This window comes from Dryobates pubescens, chromosome 2, assembly GCF_014839835.1.
Source record: "Dryobates pubescens isolate bDryPub1 chromosome 2, bDryPub1.pri, whole genome shotgun sequence".
In the NCBI taxonomy this organism is placed as follows: domain Eukaryota; kingdom Metazoa; phylum Chordata; class Aves; order Piciformes; family Picidae; genus Dryobates; species Dryobates pubescens.
This window is the reverse complement of record NC_071613.1, coordinates 19,604,684-19,629,156: the sequence shown is the minus strand read 5'-3', so window position 1 is coordinate 19,629,156 and position 24,473 is coordinate 19,604,684. Positions and strand designations below refer to the sequence as shown.

General features: G+C 41.0%; 1 protein-coding gene across 1 annotated transcript in view; it reads right to left on the bottom strand.

Moving 5' to 3' along the window:
- Positions 1 to 1,422: 1,422 nt before the first annotated feature.
- PGAP1 (post-GPI attachment to proteins inositol deacylase 1) overlaps positions 1,423 to 24,473 on the bottom strand; it is a 38,049-nt gene continuing 14,998 nt past the window's right edge. Inside the window, exons 8-27 of the mRNA XM_054171607.1 lie at positions 23,208 to 23,313; positions 21,260 to 21,315; positions 21,074 to 21,157; positions 17,951 to 18,000; positions 16,321 to 16,372; positions 16,051 to 16,128; positions 14,600 to 14,675; positions 14,187 to 14,260; positions 14,052 to 14,103; positions 12,481 to 12,547; positions 11,576 to 11,684; positions 11,324 to 11,362; positions 10,198 to 10,291; positions 9,079 to 9,169; positions 8,653 to 8,850; positions 7,124 to 7,259; positions 6,022 to 6,072; positions 4,973 to 5,196; positions 4,525 to 4,629; positions 1,423 to 3,654 (exon numbers count right to left, since the gene is read on the bottom strand). Coding sequence (XP_054027582.1) covers positions 3,516 to 3,654; positions 4,525 to 4,629; positions 4,973 to 5,196; positions 6,022 to 6,072; positions 7,124 to 7,259; positions 8,653 to 8,850; positions 9,079 to 9,169; positions 10,198 to 10,291; positions 11,324 to 11,362; positions 11,576 to 11,684; positions 12,481 to 12,547; positions 14,052 to 14,103; positions 14,187 to 14,260; positions 14,600 to 14,675; positions 16,051 to 16,128; positions 16,321 to 16,372; positions 17,951 to 18,000; positions 21,074 to 21,157; positions 21,260 to 21,315; positions 23,208 to 23,313 — 1,881 coding nt within the window. The 3' untranslated portion in view covers positions 1,423 to 3,515. The remainder of the gene's footprint in view (positions 3,655 to 4,524; positions 4,630 to 4,972; positions 5,197 to 6,021; positions 6,073 to 7,123; positions 7,260 to 8,652; positions 8,851 to 9,078; positions 9,170 to 10,197; positions 10,292 to 11,323; positions 11,363 to 11,575; positions 11,685 to 12,480; positions 12,548 to 14,051; positions 14,104 to 14,186; positions 14,261 to 14,599; positions 14,676 to 16,050; positions 16,129 to 16,320; positions 16,373 to 17,950; positions 18,001 to 21,073; positions 21,158 to 21,259; positions 21,316 to 23,207; positions 23,314 to 24,473) is intronic.

The window sequence follows — 24,473 nt, the reverse complement described above, 5'->3', positions numbered from 1 at the left end:
GCAGGCTAGTCCTACTTTCCTTGGTCTGGAATCAGGGGGCACAAGGGTCCTGCAGCTATTCCCAGACCTCCTAGGTGGGAAGAGCTTGAGGACAAAGCAAGGGAAGACATGCTATGACACCCCATGTTCCCCCCCAACCCCCCTTCCCCAGATTCTGAACCCTCCCCCCTCTTCTCTACCTCTAGCCATATGAACTCCTGTCCGTGCCAACCCCAGCCATCCAAATCCTCTCTGCAAGTTACACATCAGCCATGTGAAATAACAAAACTTTACCATTGCTTTCTTAGTTACCTCTGGAGGAATGTGCAGACTACCCCAAAGTCTTAACATCCTCCCCAGGGGACATTCTGGGGGTGTCCTATGATCTTCATCCTCATGGCCAAGACTCTCACCTTTCCTGTAGGCCTTTGCTGGGTATCTTCTCCATCTCTACCGCCCTCCTTCCCCGCAGTTCCCATAGGACTCACCAGTGAAATCTGAGAGCAGTCTTTTCCCTGAAGAACTCTTCACAGACCCCTTTGGTTGTCTGTTCCCTGAACAGTCTCAGGTACCATCCAGCACTGGCAGCTGCTGAAGGGAACTGATCACCCTGTGCTGGTGAGGCTCTATCACCATCTGTCATCACTGGAGAGTGGAAGAAATCCAGGCAAAGCCCCCAAACTGTATGGAAAATGTCTATCATTAGAGGTTCATGTTCTCAAAGGAGACAGAGGAGTCCTGTATAACTTTATTTGAATGAAGGGAGAGTCCATAGGGCAGATCCCAGTGGAGTCTCTCAAACTGCTGGAGGATGCAGCCTCCTTTTATCCTCATTTCCCGGCCACAAGTATCCCTCTTCCTTTCCCCACTGGCTGAGGTACTCGGAATGTACAGACTGCCCGGGCCGCCTACTCCATGCTCCCCGCCTTGCATGTCCACCATCACACATCCTCTGTTCTTTAAAATGAGGCTTTACACCTTCCCAGGCAGAGAAGTTCATATTCATTAGTCTATTAGGTTTGAGCACCTAAAAGTTGCAGAGTTCAGGTTGTGCCCAGTTACTCCCTGGTTTCTGCCGTCTTCAAAGGACACCTTGTTAGTGTAGGGAAAGATCTATGGGGAGGCTTCAGAGATGAGGTACAGGCAACAAAGATGAGCTCAAATTGCTTAGATAACCTTAGCCCAGTTTCCCAATAACTTGCTACTTGCAAGGCTACCTCCTGGTCTTCTCTTTGTTATCTCAAGCTCTGTATAGCAGCATCTTCATTTGTAAAGACACATCCTATCTCTATCCCATCAATCTCTATCTTACCTCCAGCTTGAAAATCAGGTAGCAATCTACTTAAGATTCTGTAATCCACTTTATGAAGAGTGGTAACAACTATCAACACCAGTCCCAGCTTTAAAGAAAAAGGTTGGAGGGGTGAGGGGGGGGGCACAGAAAGTGTTATTCAATGCTACTGCGATTCAGAGGTTTCACACTGTGGCAGATTTTGGAATCTATCAAAGCTACTCCACGCAGAGACTGTTTTCTCTCCTTATTCTGGTTATTATCTTATTCCACCCAATGGACCCATGCATGAAGAAGCCCATTAAGATGGCAAAACAAGACCAGAAGTAAAATACAGCAGTAAGCCAAAAAGGCTCACAAAGGCCAAGGAACCTTTTTTTTCCACAGAAATCAGATCCTCCTCAGTTCTGCTGCTGCTTTCACCCACAGCAATTTGAATGCAGGAAAACTGCTCTGTTGTTCTATGGCTGAACTGCGATTTGAAGTTCAACCCATTGGTGGATTAGCTACAAGTATCTTTAGACACACAAAATGATCTTACCTGTATGCATATCTACTGTAGCGTATGTTCATTAGCATGAAGGTATCACCTATGCCAACAACTTCTCTGATTTACAAACACTAAGTGTAATCTAACCTCAGTTAGAAAAAGTTGAGACTAGAATACCAGCAGGCAGATTACTGCTAACAGCAACTGTTAACTGCTTTGGTTAACCACAATAATATTATTCAGTTAAAAGCAGTTTTAATGACTTACTGGTAAGTTGAACTGCTGAGCTGTGTATTAGCAGACAAAAAAGGTGCCCACCTCACACGTGTACTGGCAGACAAAAACGTGTGCCGACCTCGTATCTGTCCTTCACTTGAGTAAGTCACTGTGAGAATACTTTCCAGCCAGAAACGACCCCAGCAACCACACTAGAACTAACTGAGGCACTTCAGGCAAGATTAATGAAATAGGAAAAGACTAATGTGTCAGGCTGGCTGTACTGCTGTATCAGGAGTATATTTGACTGACCATGGCTAGCAGAAATCTTGCAGCAGACAGCTAAGACAGAAGCAAGAAGTAGGCTCATCTCTACACAGAATCAACACAGCATTTGAACCTAATGGCTGCTGAGTTTTTTTCTGCTGGCAGAACATACCCAGGGGACAGAAATCCTTACACATAGCTATTTTAGGCTTCAGTATAAATGGCAGTCACTGTAGCATCTAGGCACTAAGATAATACTTTATTGAGAGCTAGTAATTAGAGTATTTCTCACTATTAGTATGAGTTTGTCCAGGTGAGGAAGTTAGCACTTTGTGGCAGGGTGTGAATTTAGAGTGTTGCAACTGTTCCACGTTCACCTCAAGTATTGACTTTAATGATGAGCTGGGTGACTCTTCAGTTACAACAGGAAAAACCTCTGCCTTTGTCTACTTGGACCTGGTACGGTACAGCAAGTGCACTGCAAGCTCACATCACACCTCTGCCTTTGCTAGCTTCAGAAGGACAAGGTCCAAGGAGCAGTTTCAGAACTGACAAAATTTCAGAGGAAACTGGCAATGTTTTAAAACAACATTACAGCAAATTGTTTTGGAATCTGCTGGTATTCTTCCTGAATAGAAAGCTACACAGAATATTGTTGTTTTTCTCACTCTCACAAAAAGTAAAGAAAATCAATTATCTCACAAATGTTCAACTCACACCGATTGAACAAATGACTTGATAGAAATAGCAGTTCTATATAGAAGCAGTACATTCTGGTTTGTCTAGACACAACTGTGTGGCAGCTTTTAAACTGAGCATAAAACGATTAGAAGTATACTTGGCTGTGTGGTTTTCGTGATAGTCACAGTGTGCTTGAAACACATTGAGTTGCAACCAGCATAATTTAGACCTGCAAAGAGATACAAGTTCAGCACATATGCACTGTATGGCAATAGTGAGTAAAAAAAGTCCCTTTCAGCAAAGGAGTAGAGTGAAATATCAAAGTGTCTACAAGGCAAACAGAGCATTAAGATGTTACACTAACAGGATTTATGTGCTTACACACACACATTGTTAATTCATTTCATTTTCACACTCAGGAAATCAACACCATGAAGAGCTTTCCCAGCAACACAAACGGAATCAAGCACCGACAGCTTAGTTCTCTCTCCCACAGAATGTAAACTACTAATGATATTAACCTAGGCATCTCCTTGTGGTCTCCAGCATTGAGTTTCTAGGCTGCACCGCTCCTCCTCTGTGTAAGGAACGTTACACAACACAACACAGCACATGTAGAAGAAGAGAAAAGGTTACAAAATGTGGCACTTTGAATAAATGCAGTCGTCCAAAGGCCAACATTGCAACAGACAAAGGGAGTGGAACTTTGGCTGCGATCTTCAAGAGTTTACTGTAAGAATATAAAGAAAAAAAATTTGCCATTTTGGTAACCACACAGACAGGAGGTACACAAACACAACACTTCACTTCCAAAAAGTCATAAATAGATGTCAAAGATTTGTTTGCTTGTAACACAGAACAAATAGGTGTCATGGGCAATAATAATTGATGCATAGACAAGAAAAATTACTCCAAAAGGCTAATAAACATCATTAAAAATATTCTTCTATTAATTTAGAAATAGCTTTTCTGGTACAAAGTGAAAAATACTGTTTTAGCAGCAGGGCTGGAACTAGATGACCTTTAAGGTCCCTTCCAACCCAAACCAGTCTATGATTGTAGGATTTGAGTTAACAAGCATCAGCCAAGAGAATAATCAACACTGGTTACCATTAATTTCCTTTCAGGAGGAACTAATTTTATACCTGAGCAAGGTACCTCAGCAAAACCAAGCACTCAAAACTTGTTAAATCCAGTAGAAAGCATGTTAGATTCCCACAAGTGTGTCCATAAAGGGGAATGACATGAACATTAATTATTTAATGGTTTGGAATTCACTTTTCCTTGTAACTTTTGGACAATTACTACTGAATCTATTTGGATTCTGCCACTTTCACAAAGATTTAGTGAATTTCTGCATAACAAAAGCCACATTAAAGAAGTCTTTATGCAATTGATTGTTCAGCTAGCAAACACCATGGGGTAAATACCAGTGATTTTCTCCACTTAGCTGTAGCACAGGTAATTTCCATACCTATGACCCAGTCTTTAAAATTAAACCACACAACTTTATGAATCTCTTTGTAGTCTGTTTTACCACACAAACAGAAGTAGCATGAAGGAAGCAGGAAAACAAAATCTAGGGATTAGGCTACAGTACCTTGATTTCACTTTAGAAGTGCTTGAATTCATGAGGATTTCTAAAATGCAGATGAGGATAAGAGCTGTAGATCTACATGGGTCAGGATCAAGTCTAACATTATACCTGCAAAAAATGGTTTAAAAAGAAATTTACTTCTAAATTAGGCTACCAAAGAAGATCCAAGATGAGCACAAGCACGTGCTAACAATACACATGAAGCGTATATGGTGTCACAGCCTGACTTTAAATCCTTTCTGAATCATTGCCTCCTTCAGCGCATCACTGATTCACTTAACACCTATTTAGAACATAAACCAGACTGCATAAAAATACCAATCACAGTTAACAGAAGTCTTTGATACTATAAGGTAGCTAATAATGTAAAGAGACAAACATTGCCATTTTTAGAATCTTCAGAAAGTTCTGATTCTTTTCTTCCAACTTCCTGGCAAATTTAAGCATTTACCTGAGATTTTTTAACCAATAAATTAAAGATGGTGAGTAGAGCAGCACGGTCCATGTGAATAAGTTGAGAATTGTAACATGCATCTTAAGACTGTTAAGGACTTCAGCAGTTGTTGTACTGTTGGAAAGGGGTTGTGTTGCTTTTGAGGTACTGGTTATCAAACTCTGGGGTTTTACTGTTGGCATATTCAAGTTTTGTGAAGTTTCTTTTGAGCAGTCTGAATCCTGAAAATAAAAGGAAAGAAAGTCAGAAAAACATTCACAGGCTTGAAAGAATCCATGCTGGGGGAGGAGCAGGAAGGGAAAACTGCCACACCAGTATATACCAGCTCTGATTTATTAAGGAAATTTGCAATTTATCTCTCAAAAAAACCCAAACAAAAGCAAAGTTCAATAGTTCAGTTTTAAAGCATCGAGATTTAACCAGAAATTTCTCTTACACTAGTTGCTTATATGTCTTTAGAAGAAAAGAATGAAGAATGGAGATGCCCTGACACCAATGCAGTGATAAGAAATGGGAGTTCCTGGAAGGAGGAAGAACAGAATAAAGGAGTAATAAAGCATGCAGGTGAAAAATCACAAATTCATGGGAAAAGATACAGGAGGTAATGCAACTGGGAGTAAAACATCAGCTGGAGGAATAAATAACAAAGAAAACCTATAACTTGGCAGATGATAACCTCACATGACGGGAAAAAAGTCCCAACCCACAATGAAACACCACCCCCAAAAATTATATGGAGATGAAAGAAGAGAAGAGAATTTAAAACTAAACAAACAAAGAACACTCAAACCCAAATAAAACTGTCAACTACTTCTGGCAGATTGCTTTCTAATTTGTGTTTGCAAACAGAACAGGCAGTTGTTCTATGCTTGTACCCACACATGCTTACATCTTAGATCCTACTCCTTACAGTAACTAAAAAAACCAAAAATGCACAATGCATGAAACCCAGGCCTGCTTCACTCCTGTTTCAACAGCACAACCTAATACTGCCAAGGCGTAGGTCTGCCCAGTAACTTTTGACCAGTAGCAGGAAACTGACTTACCCCATTAAGCAGCTTTTGTTCTGCTCTTAAATTCACATGTAGTTTTATAACCTGTGAGACAGACAGTTCAGCTTCCTTTAGTAATGTTTTGTCAAACAAGAAAAAAAAAATTAGGCTAGTTATTTTTTAACCTTTTTTATGGATGGATGATTCTAGAGCCCCAATGGGCCATGCAAGAACTCCCCCTGTCTTTTTCTATCAGCAGCAACCAAAGTGCTCTCTCAAGGAAGGAGTTCCAAGGCCACAGAGAAAAGACGTGCTCTGCTTTCTCCCTTTACAGTGTGTATTCCACAGAACACAGAGTGGAGAATCTGTGTATTCCTCACCTCCTCCTGTCAATCAGGTTTACTTCACTTTTTGCAGAAACCCATCCCATGTCAGAGGCAATGTCAGCATGAGAATTACAGCATGGGAATGTCCTTCACACAGCAACCTTGCATCACAAGAGTTCAACTGGAGACTTGTTCCCCAGTCTGTGCTTTCAGCTGCCACTTACCTACCTTGAACTACCTGTAAATTACTCTGCTTTGTGCCCCCACTCTCAGATACAAGCTCGAGTCCTTCCCTAGCAGCTAAGTACAGCAGCTCACTTAGCAGTAACATAACCATAGGGTGAATCAGAAAAGTTAGATGGACCATGGAAACTGAAGGGCAGGGTCTAAATATGGATCTTTGTGGCCCTAGCCAAGAGATCACATTAGACATACAGGAAGACTATCATAATTCCACCCTATATTATATCCTTCCTCTTACTCCACAAAGATGTGTGGAAAAGTCTTTAGACATGAAAAAAAAAAAAAGACAGCACATTCCAAATCCTCCCTTTTCTACAGTTTCTCTTGAAGGAAGTTATTAGTCTTTGGTTTCCTAACATTGCCTATCCATCAGTGAATTAAATGCATTATTGTAGTGGGTATATAAGACTACACTTCTCTTTGGAAAAAGCATTATCAGGAGAAAATAATTCTAGATATCACAAGATTGTGAGTTCAAAAAAAGTCCTATTTTGAGCATGTGAATAACAACGTTTCTTCTAAGTATGAAAAAGGTAATCTATATTTGTATCATGGAGTTAATTCAAAAATGTTTTGCCTGGCAGTACCTTAAACAAGTACTGAAGATAAATAAGGAATACAGCAAATGCACCACAAGTAGTCCAGCTAATCAAACAAAGGGATAACACCCCACAGAGCCTTCTGGGTGTAATCAACTTGTCATCTTTTCCAAGTACAGGAGGCCTGAAAAAAGACAAAACTGCTGTTAGATTCACGTAACAACATCAACATTACAAAGATCAAAGGCTTGTGAATGACTGAAAAGAATTGCTCTTGACTATTTATTAAACAATGGCAAAATAAAGTTATACAAATTTGAAGATATTTGCCAACAGCTACATAAGCTATTCTAAAAATAAATAAATAAATAAATAAATTTTCTTATCAAATGAACTAACACACCAGTCATACACACTCCATTCTGCTAGTCATAACAGATCACTGCAGAGCACGGAGCAAAAATCAAGTGAATACCATTTACTTTAGAAAGATGTACAGAAACTGGTGTTTTGAAGAAATTCAGGACTAGATCAGCCTTTACATAGGGTACTGGAATTGTGTAAGGCAGGCACACAAAATCTTATTTTCCTGCCTCTGCCCAAGACATTGTCAGGGTTTGCAGGAAATTAAGAGATTGAATGAAAAGAATGTGAATCAAGGTAAAGCCCTTAACAATTTACTAAGAGTAGTTTCAAAGCTGAGAAGTTTATCACTTCATCACTTGAAACTAGACTGAGATTTCTGAGTATCCACTGTAATTGATTGACAAGAAGGAAAAAAAAAATATCTGACATGACGTTTGTTATTCTGTAGAATCAGAGCATGATGAATCACAGAATGGCAGGGGTTGGAAGGGACCACCAGAGATCACCAGCCCAACAAAAAAAGGCAAAAGATTTCATTTAGCAAATACGTTGACAGTAAGGAACACGCCAAGTAACTTTCTGAAGACAGAGCTGCCTCAAATCTAGCAGAGGAGTGTAACCAGTGCGAGAAGAACCAAGCCATTTAGATAGCTAAACACATTATCCAATTTACTAATTTATTCTTTCAAAATATTTTTCTTTTTTTAAAGCCCCTTTTCATATTTGAATACTCATCTCTATAGGCAAAACCACCGCAGTGCTCTTAGATCTACAAAACCAATCACTCTCATATAGAATGAAATTAATGCCCAAGAAATTTTTGTTTACCAATCTCTAATGCAGTTTATCCAATATGAATGAGGACTGCAATGCTTTAAATGCTTTTCTAAATATAGACATTTAGTTTTTGAACTCCAGAAAAGGGAATAGTTCAGATCCTTTCCTTCCCCCAACAAGAAGCTGAAAAACCTTCGTAACAGCTGGTGAAGTATCCAAGAAAGCCATTTCTGCTCCCTTTTGGAGATGCGCAATGAGGAACACAAGGCAATCCTCTATTTCCTTAACCTTTTACACTGACAAATCCAGAAAGCCAAACACATGTATGAACTATGCTGCAAAATATAATCTACCCAAGAACTCACACTGAAGCAAACAGAAAAAACGTGACAGCCATCTAAAAGACCATAATCATCAGCATAATGTTGTTTTACCTAATCAGAGTTAACCACAATGAAGAGAAGAGTCTCAGAGATGTAGAGAAAAATACTCCACTCCAGTAGGCAATGCCTGTCCCAAAAAGAAATAGAATCAGGGACACAAGGGGGAACCATGCATCCTGACTACTCAGTATAGCAGCATCCACCTCTGGGAGTGAGAGTGATTCCCATATCTCTCTAAACCAGTTAAACCTGCCAAAAACATGAAAGCAGTATTATTGATCACTTCCAATTGTCATTACATTAAGATATATAATCAACTATACTTTCTACTACAGCCTTTCAAACAAAAAGATCACAGTCTCACAATGACTACAGGGGAAAAAAAGAAAAAAAATTCCTCCCCACCAGTAATTAGTTTTACTTAAAATTCTGGTTTGGAAGCTGCCTTAAATAAACACGTAAGTTGTGCAAACTCACCCCAGCAGAAAGACAACAATGCTTATAAGAGGTTCTACTTTGTAGGGTTTAGCTGTCCTAACTAGTTCATGGGAAAAGTCTGAACACTGGCCTAGAAACCAAGAACAGAAAGCATCTAGAGTTATTAGTTTGTCATTTTAACAAAGAAGATCCACAGCAAAAAGTCAATTCAGATACAGGTTTCACAGTTTACTTTCAAACAAGAAAACCATGTCTTGCAGCAGTAGTGAAAGGCAGAATACTTCATCATCAAGGCCCTACGTGCTCAGCACTGCTCTCTATCCATTCTTGGCCCAGCCTGGATTGCCCTGAACCAGGTGCAAGGCCTTGCACTTGGCTTTGTTGAACTTTGCAAGGTCGGCATTGTCAAGATCCCTCTGGTTGGCATTACCTCCTTCCAGCTGTCCTGGCTTAACGCAGCGGGCTCTCACAAGCCTCCCTACCACCCAAAAAAAGCCCCACTCTGGACTGAGATAAAGGAGTATGATGAGATAATCCAATGCACAATTCCCTTAGCCTATCACAGAATCTTAGGGGCTGGAAGGGACCTCGAAAGATCATCCAAGTCCAACAGATCACACAGAAACGCATTCAGGTGGGTTTTGAATCTCTCCAGAGAGGGAGACTCCACAACCCCCCCGGGCAGCCTGTTCCAGCGTTCTGTTACCCTCACAGTGAAACATTTTTTTGCCGTGTGTTTCCAAAGAACTTCCTATGCCTCAACTTCCACCCATTTTCCATCTGCAGAGAAGCACAGCAAAATGAAGCAGCAGAAGCCAGGGACCCTCCACACCCCCTAACCCACAGCCTTCCTATGAGCAAAGGCCAACCCCCAAAAATCCCTAAACTGGAAGCAGCAACTGGCACAGGAAGCTTCTCATGTTCCAAGCTGAACTTCAAGCCCCACAACACTTGCTGCAGCCAGAACTTTCATTTTGAAGCTGACCCAACCTCAGCATAGGATTGAATACACAGCAGCAGATTCAACTCCACCCATGACACCAGCTTCAAGAAAGAAATAAAATCACACCATCTACTTAGTCTTAATTTCAACAGGAATTGGGTAAGTAATGTCTCTACAAACATATGTGACAGAAAATACACTGTCTAGAAAGGTACCTATTGACATCAAAGTGCTCAGTTGTCCTCCATAAGCAAGAAGAATATTACAAACAACATAGACAGGAAGAGCACCAGCATGGAACCTTATTATCTGAAAGACAGGAATACAAGGGATAGCTTTTAATTTAGATGTACAAACCAGATGAAAAAATACACAGGAGAAAATATATCATTTAGTCAAGATGATAATGTCAACAGAAACATCTTTCTTAAGATTCAAACAGATTCTTCTCATTTTGGTGCCTAAGTATTTGATAGCCACCAGTGGCAATTAATGTTAGATACAGAAAATATTCAGATCTCTCCAAGAAGATTAATGATCACACTAGGATTGAATGTTTTTTTTTCCCCTCAGTCAAGACAATCAATAAAAGAAAACAGTAGCAAGTTAATAGTTTTTCAGTAAAATAAATTTAATTTAAAAGGCCACTTAACAGGCAAAACCTGCACAGACCTCTATATGTTTTGGGGCAAAGAATTTTTGGAAGCCATTTCATGTAGGTTTTATTTGGCTTACCACTCTCTCAAGTCATGATTCTTCTCAAATGACAGCAAGATGAAAAATCCTTGATGTCAATGCATGCATTCAAACAGAGAGACTCCCCAGTAATATCCCAGCACTGCAGACTAATGACTTTTCACACTCAGAAACTGCAGATGGCTAAGTCTATTTTTACTGATACCATGACGAAATATATTCTTCATTGATAACCCAAAGGAAAAAAATCTGATGAAAATGAGCATATGGATCTACTTAGACTTTTCTTTCCTAACTTTCAGTGGATGCCAACTGTATTTTAAAGTTTTAACACTACTCACTCATCCAGCAAAGAAGTGACCTACATTTTCAGTCCCTTCCAAGCCTAACCACAAAGCCCAATGCTCAACATTTACATTAGCTCTTTAGAGCTAGAGGGCTTTTCTGCTCCTCTGAAACCTGAGGCATGACATTTACCCAGCTGGGATGCCTTGCCAAGTGACAAGGTTTTAAATGATTACTGAATAGTGTTCCTCTTGGCATCAAGGAGGAATTCAAAGTGCCATAGTAGGGAAGGGAGGAAGGGAAGGCTTCTGCAAGTGCTACTGACATAAAAAACAATCTAGTACTAGAAGCTTTACTTACTTGGCCAAGAACCTGTAAAAGGGATGTCTTCAGAACCACCTTGATAAAAAAAACAAGAAATGGTTAATTACTTTATACAATGGCAAGCTAAGTAAAAAGCACTTTTATTTTTAAGAAGCCAAAGTATTGTTGCTTCAGCAGTTGCAAAACTCTTGTAACATGCACTACATTCACACAAAGGCTGCCTGTGTGAGCTTGCAATTCTACAGCAATGCAAACTTGCCTTTCTAATTCACATGAATTATTACTCACTTCATACTGACAGTCTGAGGAGGAGTAAATATTTAACTCTGGAACACTGCTGTCATTTTGAGGCTGAGCAGTATGCAGTTTGGCTGAAATCTCAGTAAGAGATGGAACCCTGAAAGAACAATTTAAATGTTAATTCTTGTGCTTACAATTAAAAAAAAGCCAAATATGCCTTAGTCTTTGACATGTGTAAGTAGAGCAGATCTAGAACACCAAGCTATGAGCAGAACTTCATTCTGTCACAAAAAAATACAGAACATTCTCCATCCCATGTCCTCTGAACTACAAAGGTTCAAGGTACTAATGAGAACAGACAGATCTAGCATTAGTGTGCAGTGTCTTCCAGAACACATCGATACACCAAGTGACAGGAATGGGAAGGACAGATTCTCAAGAACAGAATTTCGTTTCCTGCAAGCACTATGTGGTTAGAAAATACAGGGAAATAAAGAAATAGGGAGATATCCTCAAGTTCTCAAAAATTAACAGGGACAAGTTTCCAACCATCTGAAAAAAGCCAAGCTGTTCACCAGTGATTCATGAGTGGCACATTTCAAATTGTATCATCCAATTTTGTCAGGACTATGCTGCTGAAGCAACTTTGGGCTGCTATGTGATCCAAACCCCAGCTTAGGGAAAGAAGCCAGCATGAGGGACGTAAAGATAATGCCGAGAATTTCAGACCAGCAAATCTCATTTCCTTTCTGATAAAATTAATGAGAACTATTAAACAAGCAACTAGTAGATATTCTGAGCAAAAGTCAAAACAACTTTGACAATAAAAGGCCAAGATGCAGAGGGCAAACACTCCAAATTGGCTTCTGTCTGATATCAGAAATATCACCCCAACAGGATGCAAAGGTTCTTCATAAATATGTTAAGGATACTGTAACTGTTGAAGTTCTTACTTTGCTACAGTTATTGAGTCTTCATGTGACCAGGGTATATGCAGTCTGTAAACACTAGGTTTTCTCTCTGAAAGGGAAGAGAATTAAAAAGTAGAAACTTAATGAAGAACAAGATGTGGCAACTGCTGCCAAAAACTCAAACAGAAGTAAAATAACAGTGGCAGGTAGATCACCCTAGGGAATCACTGGGCCTGCAGTTACACTGCAATGCAGAACTGTGCAGTTCATGTGGAACAAAACCTCCGTTTTTTAACTCAGAATCACCAAGGTTGGAAGAGACCTCAAAGATCCCCTCTTGAACACCTCCAGGGATGGTGACTCCACCACCTCCCTGGGCAGCACATTCCAATGATGAATGACTCTCTCGGTGAAGAACTTTCTCCTCACCTCGAGCTTAAACTTTCCCTGGTGCATTTTGAGACTGTGTCCTCTTGTTCTGCTCATGCTGAACTCATGCTGCTACAGGACAAGACACAGCTCAAGGGCAGGTCAGTTATCAGACAACTTCTGGGTTTCCCTACAAAGTTGTAATCTAATAATTGTATTTTTTTAAAAAACAGTCCTTCAGCATTCCATTCTTTTTCAGCTTATATAGCTCAGCATTCAAATTTGAGTCCCACAATTAACAAATAAAAATCATAGACAAATATACTATCCTTGAGAAATACTTCCAACATAATGCAGAACACTTCCAGAGGACTGGAAGAGGCTGCCCAGAGAGGCTGTGGAGTCTCCTTCTCTGGAGACTTTCAAAACCTGTTTGGATGCATTCCTGTGCTGACTAACCCAGGTATAGTATAGTATAGTATCATAGCATAGTATCAGTTAGGGTTGGAAGGGACCACAAAGGTCATCTAGTTCCAACCCCCCTGCCATGGGCAGGGACACCCCACACTAGATCAGGCTGGCCAGAGCCTCATCCAGCCTGGTCTTAAACACGTCCAGGGACGGGGCCCCAACCATCTCCATGGACAACCCATTCCAGGGCTTCACCACTCTCATGGTGAAGAACTTCCTCCTCACATCCAGCCTGAATCTTCCCACCTCCAGCTTCATTCCATTCCCCCTAGTCCTATCACCACCTGATATCCTGACAAGTCCCTCCCCAGCCTTCTTGTAGGCCCCCTTCAGATACTGGAAGGCCACAATCAGGTCACCTTGGAGCCTTCTCTTCTCCAGACTGAAGAGCCCCAACTCCTTCAATCTGTCCTCATAGGAGAGGTGCTCCAGCCCTCTGATCATCCTCGTGGCCCTTCTCTGGACACATTCCAGCACGTCCATATCCCTCTTGTAATAGGAGATTCTGCTATTGGCAGGGGGGTTGGACTCAATGATCTCTGGAAGTCCCTTCCAACCCCTAACATTCTGTGACTCTGTAATTCCACATTTCCTTTGAGCTATCCTAACAAGAAGCCAAAAGGGAGAGACACTAGCAGAGAGATTTGAGTAGATTATAACAGTACTGCCTTAACTGCAGTGTGTGAGAGGACCTTGGTTTCCATGAGCTTCAGGATTGAAAATTTTCCACAAGCTTTGGGTTTTTTTGTAAATTAGTACTTTAGAATATTTACCTTTGTGTGACTGGCAGTGGCTCTCTATATAAATTTTGAAAGCTTGATATATCTAGAAACATTAAAAAGAAAGAGAAATCACTTACATTCTCCAAAGAATGGTTCCATCAGCTTAAAAAATTAAGTAGTTCTTACTTGGTGAAAGTGCTGGAGCTGTACATTGTAAAGTAAGCCACTTGAATTTAGTAAGATTTTGCTTGAAGAAAGCCCTGCAATGGATATGTGACTTTTATATATTAGATAAAAGGGATTTGAGAACTCACTATATATTAAGATTTATTTTTCCTTACAGGGGACTTGTGTGCTTCTACATCTGCTGGTCAAAACCCCCACATTTGTCATAGACCAAGAAACTAACAGACCAAGAAATAAGAAAAGCAGTATTTACTTTAAGGAAAACAACCCCATAAGGACTTCCTGACCGCTGAAAATTGTAGGCAAATTCATTATCCGAATGTTAGATTCTGGTTTGTTTTGGTGGGGTTTTGGGTGCTTTGTTGTTTTTTGGGTTTTGTTGGTTTTTTTTTAAAGTATTATGTTAGACTTACCAAATGACAAGAGATGTGTCACAGGAAGCTGTACTGCTCTGGAATCTTCCCTGAAGAATTCACAGGTCAAAGTATACTGCAATTCAGGACATAAAATACAGATTTAAATTGAACAGAAGACTATAAAGCCTTTGCACTTGTCAAGTTCTATTCACAGGCTCAGGAAGAGTCCAGGACACCAGCAAAAGCCACATGTCCACCCTCCACTGAAAGGAACTGACAGGTAGTTTGTTCAAGTTTGGGTAGTTTAAGGACAATTTTCAGGTTACTCTAGCTCTCACCCATCAAAAGGCTATTTAGGCAGCAGAGAATGACTAGAATTCAGCTCCCAGCCCTCCTCCTCAGGTATTTTTTTAATTCTTTTGCAAAGGAGACTTGTCCAAACTCAGGATACAATTTCTTAAGCAAAAAGAACCTTCCATGTGTCTCCAAAAGTTCAATCATTCAAAAGCAAAGTATTCGATATGAGGAGTTGTACCTTCTCTATCAAGTATTTAGATCACTGGAAAACTATTTTCCATCCCATTGTAAATCCAGCACTTTTAATAAGCAGTTTCCAAAATGTAACACTGGGCTGCAATTTAGCAGCCTGCACTTCACAAGTCATCCCTCTATATCTTTGCTTATCCAGAACGTTGGATATTGCTAATTTAACTGCAAGATGTCTCTGTCACAACTATCTGAAGACACACCCAGAGAGAAGCATTTTAATAACTTCAGCTCTAAATTATTTCTTGGGTCTTGGATTATTATCAAACTACAGATGCAGAAAATACATCTGTGTTGCAGAAAGGAACACAAGTTCACGTTATTCTGCCATTTTCAGAAGAAAAAGCATTCTGCCAGACCCAGCTGGGTAATATGTGAAGTGTCCTTAGCTTCACTCCAACTATTCCTCTCACTGGGGTGCTGAGAGGCCTTCATGCAAAATTCCCAGCTTATCTGGGAGATTCAGAACTATCAGACTGTGCACAACTCAGTCTGCCACACTGAGCTCTCAAAGCTTGCAAAGATATCTGTATCACGCTCCCCAGAATCCATAGGTGGTATTTTCCATTACCTACAGCATTCTCCACCACCCTGGATAAGAGAACTGACTGTTCAGAAGCATAAATATTCAGCAGTGTAATCGGAACATTAAGAAAAACAAGGAAGAACAGCATTATAATTTCCAACTAGAACTCTTAAGAACTGGTTTGAGGACTATTGCTATGTTTTAAGTATTATTCATGCCTTGTGTTTGGTTTTATCAAACGTTTCTGAGTCTACAAATGACAGGTACCTTCAAACCACACTGGAGTGTTGGGCTTTGGTTGCTCAAAGTAACTTAGCAGATATTTAAGAGACTTCCTTTTCATTCCATTAGACCATCTGAAAGCTATGAACATACTAAACAAACTAGTTCTGCATTGCTTGTTTGTTTGTGGTTTGTTTGTTTGGGGTTTTTTTACCTTATTGCCAGCTGCAGGTGGTACCTGAACGACAATGTGGGACAAAGAAGGGTAATCCTGAAGTTTCAGTAATACAATCTTAAGAAAGAAAAAGAGGAAAAAAATAATAATGAGAAGCAAGAAAGAGAAGTCATTACCGGACACAATCCTTAGCTTGCCCCTTGCCAGTTCCCAATGCACACCTCTTGTACCCTTCCTTTGGAACAGGACTGCATGTTCCAGTGCTCAACAGATCCTTCTCCCTCCTAAGAAGTGCTGTACAATACTTACCTTGGTGGTTGGAAGTAACTCAGCTCTCCAGGATAAATCAGTAGCTTCCAGGCTGTAAAAAATCATACACATTAAAAGACAAGCATATTCATCATGCAGGTACTACGACATCATGACAGGAGATTGACAGATTCTCTCTGGCTTCACATGATTTTAAACTGAGAACAAGTTTGAATCTCCTGCAATTAGCTACCACAGTCATTTACCAAACCAGAATGGTTTCAGATACTGCAAACCTTGATTTTGTAAAAACAAGCTGAGCAAAGGTCTTTGTCGTGCACCAAACATCCAGCAGTTATTAGCCATGCAACTTCACACAGCCACTGAGCCAGCAACGTGCTCTGGTGGCCAAGAAGGCCAATGCCATTCTGGGGTGGATTAGAAGGGGTGTCGTTACCAGATTGAGAGAGGTTCTCCTCTCCCTCTACTCTGCCCTGGTGAGGCTGCATCTGGAATATTGTGTCCAGTCCTAGGCCCCTCAGTTCAAGAAGGGCCTCAGGGAACTGCTTGGAAGAGTCCAACACACAGCCACAAAGATGATTAAGGGAGTGGAACATCTTTGTTAGGAGGAGACTGAGGAGACTTTGTTACTGAGCGAACTGTGGCTCTTCAGCATGGAGAGGAGGAGACTGAGAGGTGACCTCAGGACAAGGGGCAGTGGGTGGAAGTTGAGGCATAGGAAGTTCCATTGAAACATGAGGGAAAATTTTTTCACTGTGAGGGTGACAGAACACTGGAACAGGCTGCCCAGGGGGGTGTGGATTCTCCCTCTCTGGTGAGATTCAAAACCTGCCTGGATGTGTTCCTGTGTGATCTGGTATAAGTGATCCTGCTCTGGCAGGGGGGTTGGACTGGATGATCTTTGGAGGTCTCTTCCAACCCCTGACATTCTGTGATAATGAAAACTCTTCATGACCTAAACCAGCACTAGCACTGACTTAGCAGTTTTACGAGCATTATCTGAACATAAAAAATATTCATTTTTCCTATCTGAAACAAACTATAAACCCAAAATTGTACTAGCTGCTGCAGAGCCTGCAGTTCTAAAGTGGTATGCACTTACATTAACACACTGAACTGCAACAGGTTTATTTAGTCATGTTAAGTTAGGATTTCTGTAATACGAGGATTCCCCTGTTTCTCTAAATAGTGCTACATGACAAAACTACTGCTATTAGATGAGGGTTTAGGTAGCAGCCCTGAACAGGCTCACCTGCATTCCATGCTAATCAAAGCCCAATTCCACCTGGAAGCTTTTCCTAATCTGAAGGGCAGATTGAATTCACTTTGAGCCTATCTGCAAATGTAAGCTGAGCCAGTGTTTAATACCCATTTTGTAACAATTGTGATGACCTGATTCAAATAATCACTGAATCACCCACGTTCCTCAATGTTTTCCAGATGAGGAAGAAAAAGTTCCCCTATTTTATTCCGCATTCCTGCAGCAACTTTGAGAAAAGCTATTTTTTGCTGTTTTCTTGCTGATACAGAAAGCACGAACTATTTACAGTAAGAATTTTACTTTTCTTCCCAGTTTCTTCCTAAAGAGAAGGGTACTTAATATGCTTTAAGTTCAAATGCTGTCTCACAAAAATCCATTTGAGTAAAGAACAGGAACTGTTACACTCACCACATGGATGAATTACTCTTCAAACAGCCATAAATCCAGCTACTTGTATCCTGTGAAATCAATACCGCAAAACAGCACATTACCTATGTGTGACTGCATTTAGAAACCTATTAAAAATAGCAATTCTCTACTCCAAGCAGTGCAGGAGTTAATGCTGATTATCTTCTCCAAAATTTCTATATGCAATTTCTTCTGATAGCAGAGCCTTGGTGTAATTAACTTATTAAAAGAGCAACAAACTCCCACTTTCATCTCACTTCTTTTAAGTACGTCTAAAGCAGCTATCACTCTAGTGACCAAACCCTGCCCCAAGGCTATCAAATGATGAAATGTGAAAGCAAAGGCAATGACAAAACCAGTCTCAAATTCCCTCAATTATTTATGATGAAAGCTATCCAGCAACTTTTTTTTTTTCCCTTCCTTTCACAGTGAAGTCAGACTTCTGTGCTAACAGCAAGTGATACCCTCCAAGAGCCAGCAATGGGCTCTTGTGGCCAAGAAGGCCAATGCCATTCTGGGCTGTTCTGTGGTCAGTAGGTCCAGAGGTCTCCTCCCCCTCTACTCTGCCCTGGTGAGGCCACATCTGGAATATTGTGGTCAGTTCTGGCCCCTCAGTTCAAAAGGGACAAGGAACAGAGTCCAGCACAGAGCCACAAAAATGATGAAGGGAGTGGAACATCCTCCTTACAAGGAGAGACTGAGGGAGCTGGAGCTGTTCAGCTTGGAGAAGAGGAGCCTGAGGGGTGACCTCATTCATGTTTATAAATATGTCAAGGGTGAGTGCCAAGAGCATGGAGCCAGGCTCTGCTCAGCAGTGCCCAATGACATGACAAGAGGCAGAGGGTGGGAGTTGAGGCACAGGAAGTTCCATGGAAACAGGAGGAAGAATTATTTCACTGTGAGGGTGACAGAAGACTGGAAAAGTACAGGGAGGTTGTGGAGTCTCCCTCTCTGGAGATAGCCAAGACCTGCCTGGATGAGTTCCTGTGCGATCTGGTATAGGTGATCCTACTGTGGCAGGGGGAGTTGGACTAGATAATCTCTCGAGGTCCCTTCCAGCCCCTAACATTCTGTAATAAAAAGTCTGACATAGTCTTGGAAAGGTGATACCGTAAGAGTGAAAGGTGGGGGTTTCTAGGAACCATTATAAATTACTTCCATTTGCCACCTTTTCTAGTTATGAATCAATCCACTTTTATAAAAACAAATACAAGGTCAAGCAGATTTTTTTTTAAGATAAAATTTTGAAAGCTTCTCTGCCTTACACGTGATATAATATTCTATTTTAAACGTGATGTGAACCTCTATTTTATTAGAGATTGATCTTTTCTAACTGAACAAAATGTCTTGAGGTACTGTCCTAAGTAGTCAAAGAATATTTTAGATTTTTAACATTCTACTGGAACAGGCTGCCCAGAGATTGTGGAAATCTCCTTTTCTGGAGACATTCAAAACCCTCCTGGATGCATTCCTGTGTGACCTACTCTAGGTTATCCTGCTCTGGCAGGGGAGTTGGACTCAATGATCTTTCGAGGTCTCTTCTAACCTCTAATGTTCTGTGATACTGCTCTCCTCTCAAGTATGTAAGTGTTCTGAAGTAATAGCAACAGGATGCAAACATCTCAGACATTGTTCTGCACTTCCTCCTCCTCAAGCAGTTCTAGACCTAAGATATTATAACAAAGGCAAAAGTTAGCCTCTTAAAGCATGAGCAAGGTCATGGTGTATATACTGAAGGTGCTACTGGGAAGGACAGGTAGAAAAGAACTGAAAATCTTCTTACACAATGGTAGTATGAACCTCTGTCATGTGTTGAAGGCAGAGATTTTAAGATGTCACCAGAGGAAACAGAGGTGCCATGTGCTGAGGAGGCTCCCCCATAAAACATGAAAAGAGATCTGCCCTGTTCACAGACAGGTCCTGCTGCAGTGTGGGAAGGCGCTGAAGGTGGAAGGCCGCTGTGTGGAGTCCCACAGCAGAAGTTGCTGAAGGAGAAGGTGAATAAAGTCACTTTGCAGAGGTGAAAGCAATTGAACTGGCTTTAGATATTACTGAGAAAGAAAAATGGCTGAGGCTTTATCTCTATACAGGCTCATGGATGGTGGAAAAAGGCTTTGAGAGATCCAGCTGTGTTAACCCAGGACAAACTCGTCTGTGGTAAGGGGAGGAACAGCAACAGGGATAGGCAGGATGGAACAGGAAATAATTTTCTTGCCACTAGTCTAAATCATAGAATCAAAGAATTGTCAGGGTTGGAAGGGACCTCAAGAATCATCTAGTTTCAACCACCCCCACACTAGATCTGGTTGCTCACAGCCCCATCCAGCCTGGCCTTAAAATCTTCCAGAGCTGGGGCTTCTATCACCTCCCTGGGCAACCTGTTCCAGTGCCTCACCAGCCTCATGGTGAAAAGTTTCCTAACATCCAATCTGAATCTACCCACCTCTAATTTTGCTCCATTCCCCCTAGTCCTATCACTCATGTAATTCAGAAAAGCATGTTCATTCATCTCCAGCTTGCCAAGGATTACATTCATTCCTTCAAAAATACGTTTTTAATAGCAGCTTTTGAAATGATTTAATGTGTCTTGAGTTAAAAATGTAAGAATCACACATTATCACTTCTCCTCTCAACAGAGGAGTCAACTGAGAAGTTGCTGTTTTCTCATCTGGCTTCCATTCACTTCCACCGCTTAGCAGGAGATCTCTATAGCTCACTTAAATTTTATTATGGCAAAGCAAACCTATAAACAGCTTCCCCAAACTACAAGTATGGCTGGATCCTGGCAGCACTGAAAATAATTGCTTCATTCAAAACCATCAATAGAGAACTGCGCTAAAATAAAGGAGAAAGTCAACCGAGGCTAGCCATAAGAGAATCTAAAGTAAGAACATCTGAGGTTCAGGTGGCACTGAAGGTTTCAGATTTTGAACACTAAGTGTGGTGCTAACACAGGAGCAACATGTCCCATAATGTATTGGGTTGTGAATATAAATGTGTGTCAGTCATTTCAACAACTGCTCATTAAACTGTCTTAAAACTGCACCAAATCTAAATAAATTAAAAAATACATATATTACAAGTTTCTACACAGGCTCCAACCACTGAAAGTGTTTTTCTCACCAGCATGCTGTTTTCACAGTAAATGTGACTGTATGATTTTCTGTGGCTTGCAAGGGGATAGGTGAAATATTTTCCATCAGAATCCTTGAAAAAAAAACCCAAAACACAAGAGAAAAGAGTGCTCATCAGTAAAATAAAACAACCAAACCTAAAAAAACAGAGGGGAAAAAAACTCCTGTTACTCACATTGTAAACTGAGTAAGTCCATTTTGAGCCTCTGACTGTAATCCACGTGAAAGTTCCTAAAATGAAAAATATTTTTTAGACACTAATACCCTTATCTCCAGAATCTTCGCTTTTGCTCACTGCCAAGGTCTTATCTCTCATCTATCAATGGCATTAAAATGTGTAAGCTTTAACCAACACCTGAGATTGGTAGTGCTCAGAAACACATGCAACAGTGATCACCAGTTACAGAGGGAACAGCAAAACCCTCAGACCCAATTAGGACTTATTAACTGTAAAAAACCCCTATGGGTCCTGAAACAAAGCTCTCAAGGTAAGAGACAAAAAAAATGCCAAGCAGCAAGTCCCCACTGAACTGAGTAACAGGTACAGGAAAAGGTTATCCATTTAAAAGACATCTGGAGAAAAGGAATCACACACAACAATGAAGAGATGAGAGGCATGGGCAATGCAAATCTTCATGCACAAAGGTTAGTATTTTTCTTCTGTGTAACTAGAATAACAGGTTCACCACAGAAATGCAGCTGTCAAAAGGGCACCAGAAATAGGAAGACGCAAATACAACATTTGATTGAAACATATTCCTCCTTACTGCTAAAAGCTGACCCCCCAAAAAAGCAAGGAAACAAAAAGCCCACAAATCAGTTCCCCAATGTCTCTGGGCACCTGTTCCAGCCTCTGACCCCCTTCCTGGTGAAATATTTTTTCCTAATATCTAACTGAATTTCTTTGGCTGTAACTGGACTTTACCAATGGTTATCACTGTGCACTCTGGAGAAAGTAGTCCAGAGAAGGGCCATGTGGATGATCAGAGGGCTGGAGCACCTCTCCTATGAGGACAGGCTGAGAGAGTTGGGAGTTGTTCAGTTTGGAGAAGAGAAGGATCCAAGGAGACCTTCTTGTGGCCTTCCAGTATCTGAAGGGAGCCTACAAGAAAGCTGGTGAGGGACTTCTGAGGGTGTCAGGTAGTGACAGGACTAGGGGGATTGGATCCAAGCTAGAGGAGGGTAGAATAGATGTCAGGAAGTTCTTCACCATAAGGGTGGTGAGACACTGGAACAAGTTGCCCAGGAGGTGGTAGAAGCCCCAGCCCTGGATGTTTTTAAGGCCAGGCTGGATGTGGATTTGAGCAACCTCATCTAGTGTGACATGTCCCTGCCTATGGCAGGGGGGTTGGAACTAGATGGTCCTTGAGGTCCTTTCCAACCCTGACAATTCTGTGATCTGGCTTCACTTTCTCTCCAATATTTCACTGGGTAGATGAAGACTGCAGGAGGAACCCCTCAGTATTCTCTTCAGGATGAAAACACTCAGATCACTCAGGCTTCTTTCTTGTGTCCTGTGCCCCAGGAGCTAACCACACTCACTTCAGTATCTGTTGACCCCTAAATGCCTTCTGGACACTAAAGTGCAAGCCACCTTAGTCTTGTGGCAAGAGCTTACATTAAGGAAATTCCTGACCATGGTTTTCACAAAAAGGTTCAGCACACTTCAGTAAATACAGGAGTACCCTCCAAAAGTGCAGTTTAGCTCCCAGGACTTCATGCAGTCAACATTTCTCACCATAAGCTATGCACTCTTAGCAGTGATGAGCAAACCACCAATGTGTAGTTTGCTTTACCAAAAAAAAAAAATAAATAGAAGTCAGCGATGAAGCAGACCTGAGTATTCAAGGAGTGCCATGAGCAGCACAAAACTACCACAGTGGCTTTACAACACCTATCCTGCCTTTCTTGCAAGCTTAGATAAGACTGTACCTTTGTCACTCAGCTATTCCAAATTTCTGAGATCGTCTGCTGGACACTTTGGTGTAAATTTTACTCCTGCTCATCCCCCAGAATCTGAGCCATGTAAAAATGGCATTTTGCTGTTGCCCATGTTAGTGAGAAGATCAACTATTAGCCAAGGAGTATTGCTGAATCCTGTTCCAAGAAAAACTGCTGCAAACCTGTGAGTTCTGTGAAAGCCTCAGGGTTTTCCTCAAATATCTTTGCAGGATGTCTCACAAAATGGTGATTCAAAACAGACATCCTCTTCTTTGGATCCTCAGTTATCTGAAGAAAGAGCACACTGTCAAATTTGATCTTAGCAGCTGGCATGACTTACAATCATCACATGATCAGCTCCAGGCCTGGAAGTGTTCAAAGCCAGGCTGGATGGAGCCACAAGCATGGAATTGTCCCTGTCCATGGCAGGGCATTGAAACTAAATGTTCTTTAAGGTTCCAAACCATTCTGTGAGTTGAGTATGAGAGGAAGGAGAGGTTGTTAGAAGATGTGGCACACTGATTCTATTCTAAATTCCATAATCTGAATAAAGTGTCATAGCCAACCACTGCAACAGAGAAAAATCTACATGTTACAAAGCACAGCTAAAACTTCTAGTTTTAAACCTTTGCCTACTCTTAACACAATGAGACTGTTCTACTGAACTTGCTTTATCAACACACATTCGGTCTTCCTGAAACAACACATACATGCTGCAGCTCAGGAAAAATTCTCATGTTCATATTGACTAGTTCGAGTTCAACAATCCACTTTACTACATCTAGGGTTAGTGTTTCAAGCACCCAAAACAGTTGTAGTGCTACACTGGATTCACTTTGGTGTTGGATTGTGGTTTGGTTTCCTTTCCAAATCAAAATTTCAGGACTAAATTTTGTCTATTCAGCTCTTCAAAACTGCGACCATTACAACTGATTTCTGAAAAGCTGAACTCTCCAGCCCACTGCCCAACAAATCCAGAGCAACTGCACCCCCTTTATAGCTCCCTAAATCACATGCTGAAGTGAGTACATCTAAGAAACTAGCCTCAAAATGGACACCTGGAAGCCTTCCTCCACTGTGACCGGGACTCTGCTGTTAAGTATTTCCAATCCCTTGGAATGTAATTGCAATTCATATCTATCACTGCAGAACAGTTCAGAAAGAGACCAGAGTACAGTGGGGGAATTTCTCCAACAGTTTTCAAGAAGTGAGATGCAGGATATTATTTGGAGAAGCAATAAATAATAGCAGCTGGAGGTAAGCATGTATTTCACTTGCATTCTATTTTGGTCAGTATTGCTTTCAGAAGAACACCACAAATACCTGCTGGCCACTATGATGGCAACATATGGGGCAGATCAGGAAGTATTCTGGCTGACTTAAACTATCAGAGCTTTTCACCCAGAGAAAGTGACTCAAATGTCCAATGAGAGGTCACATTCAAAGCT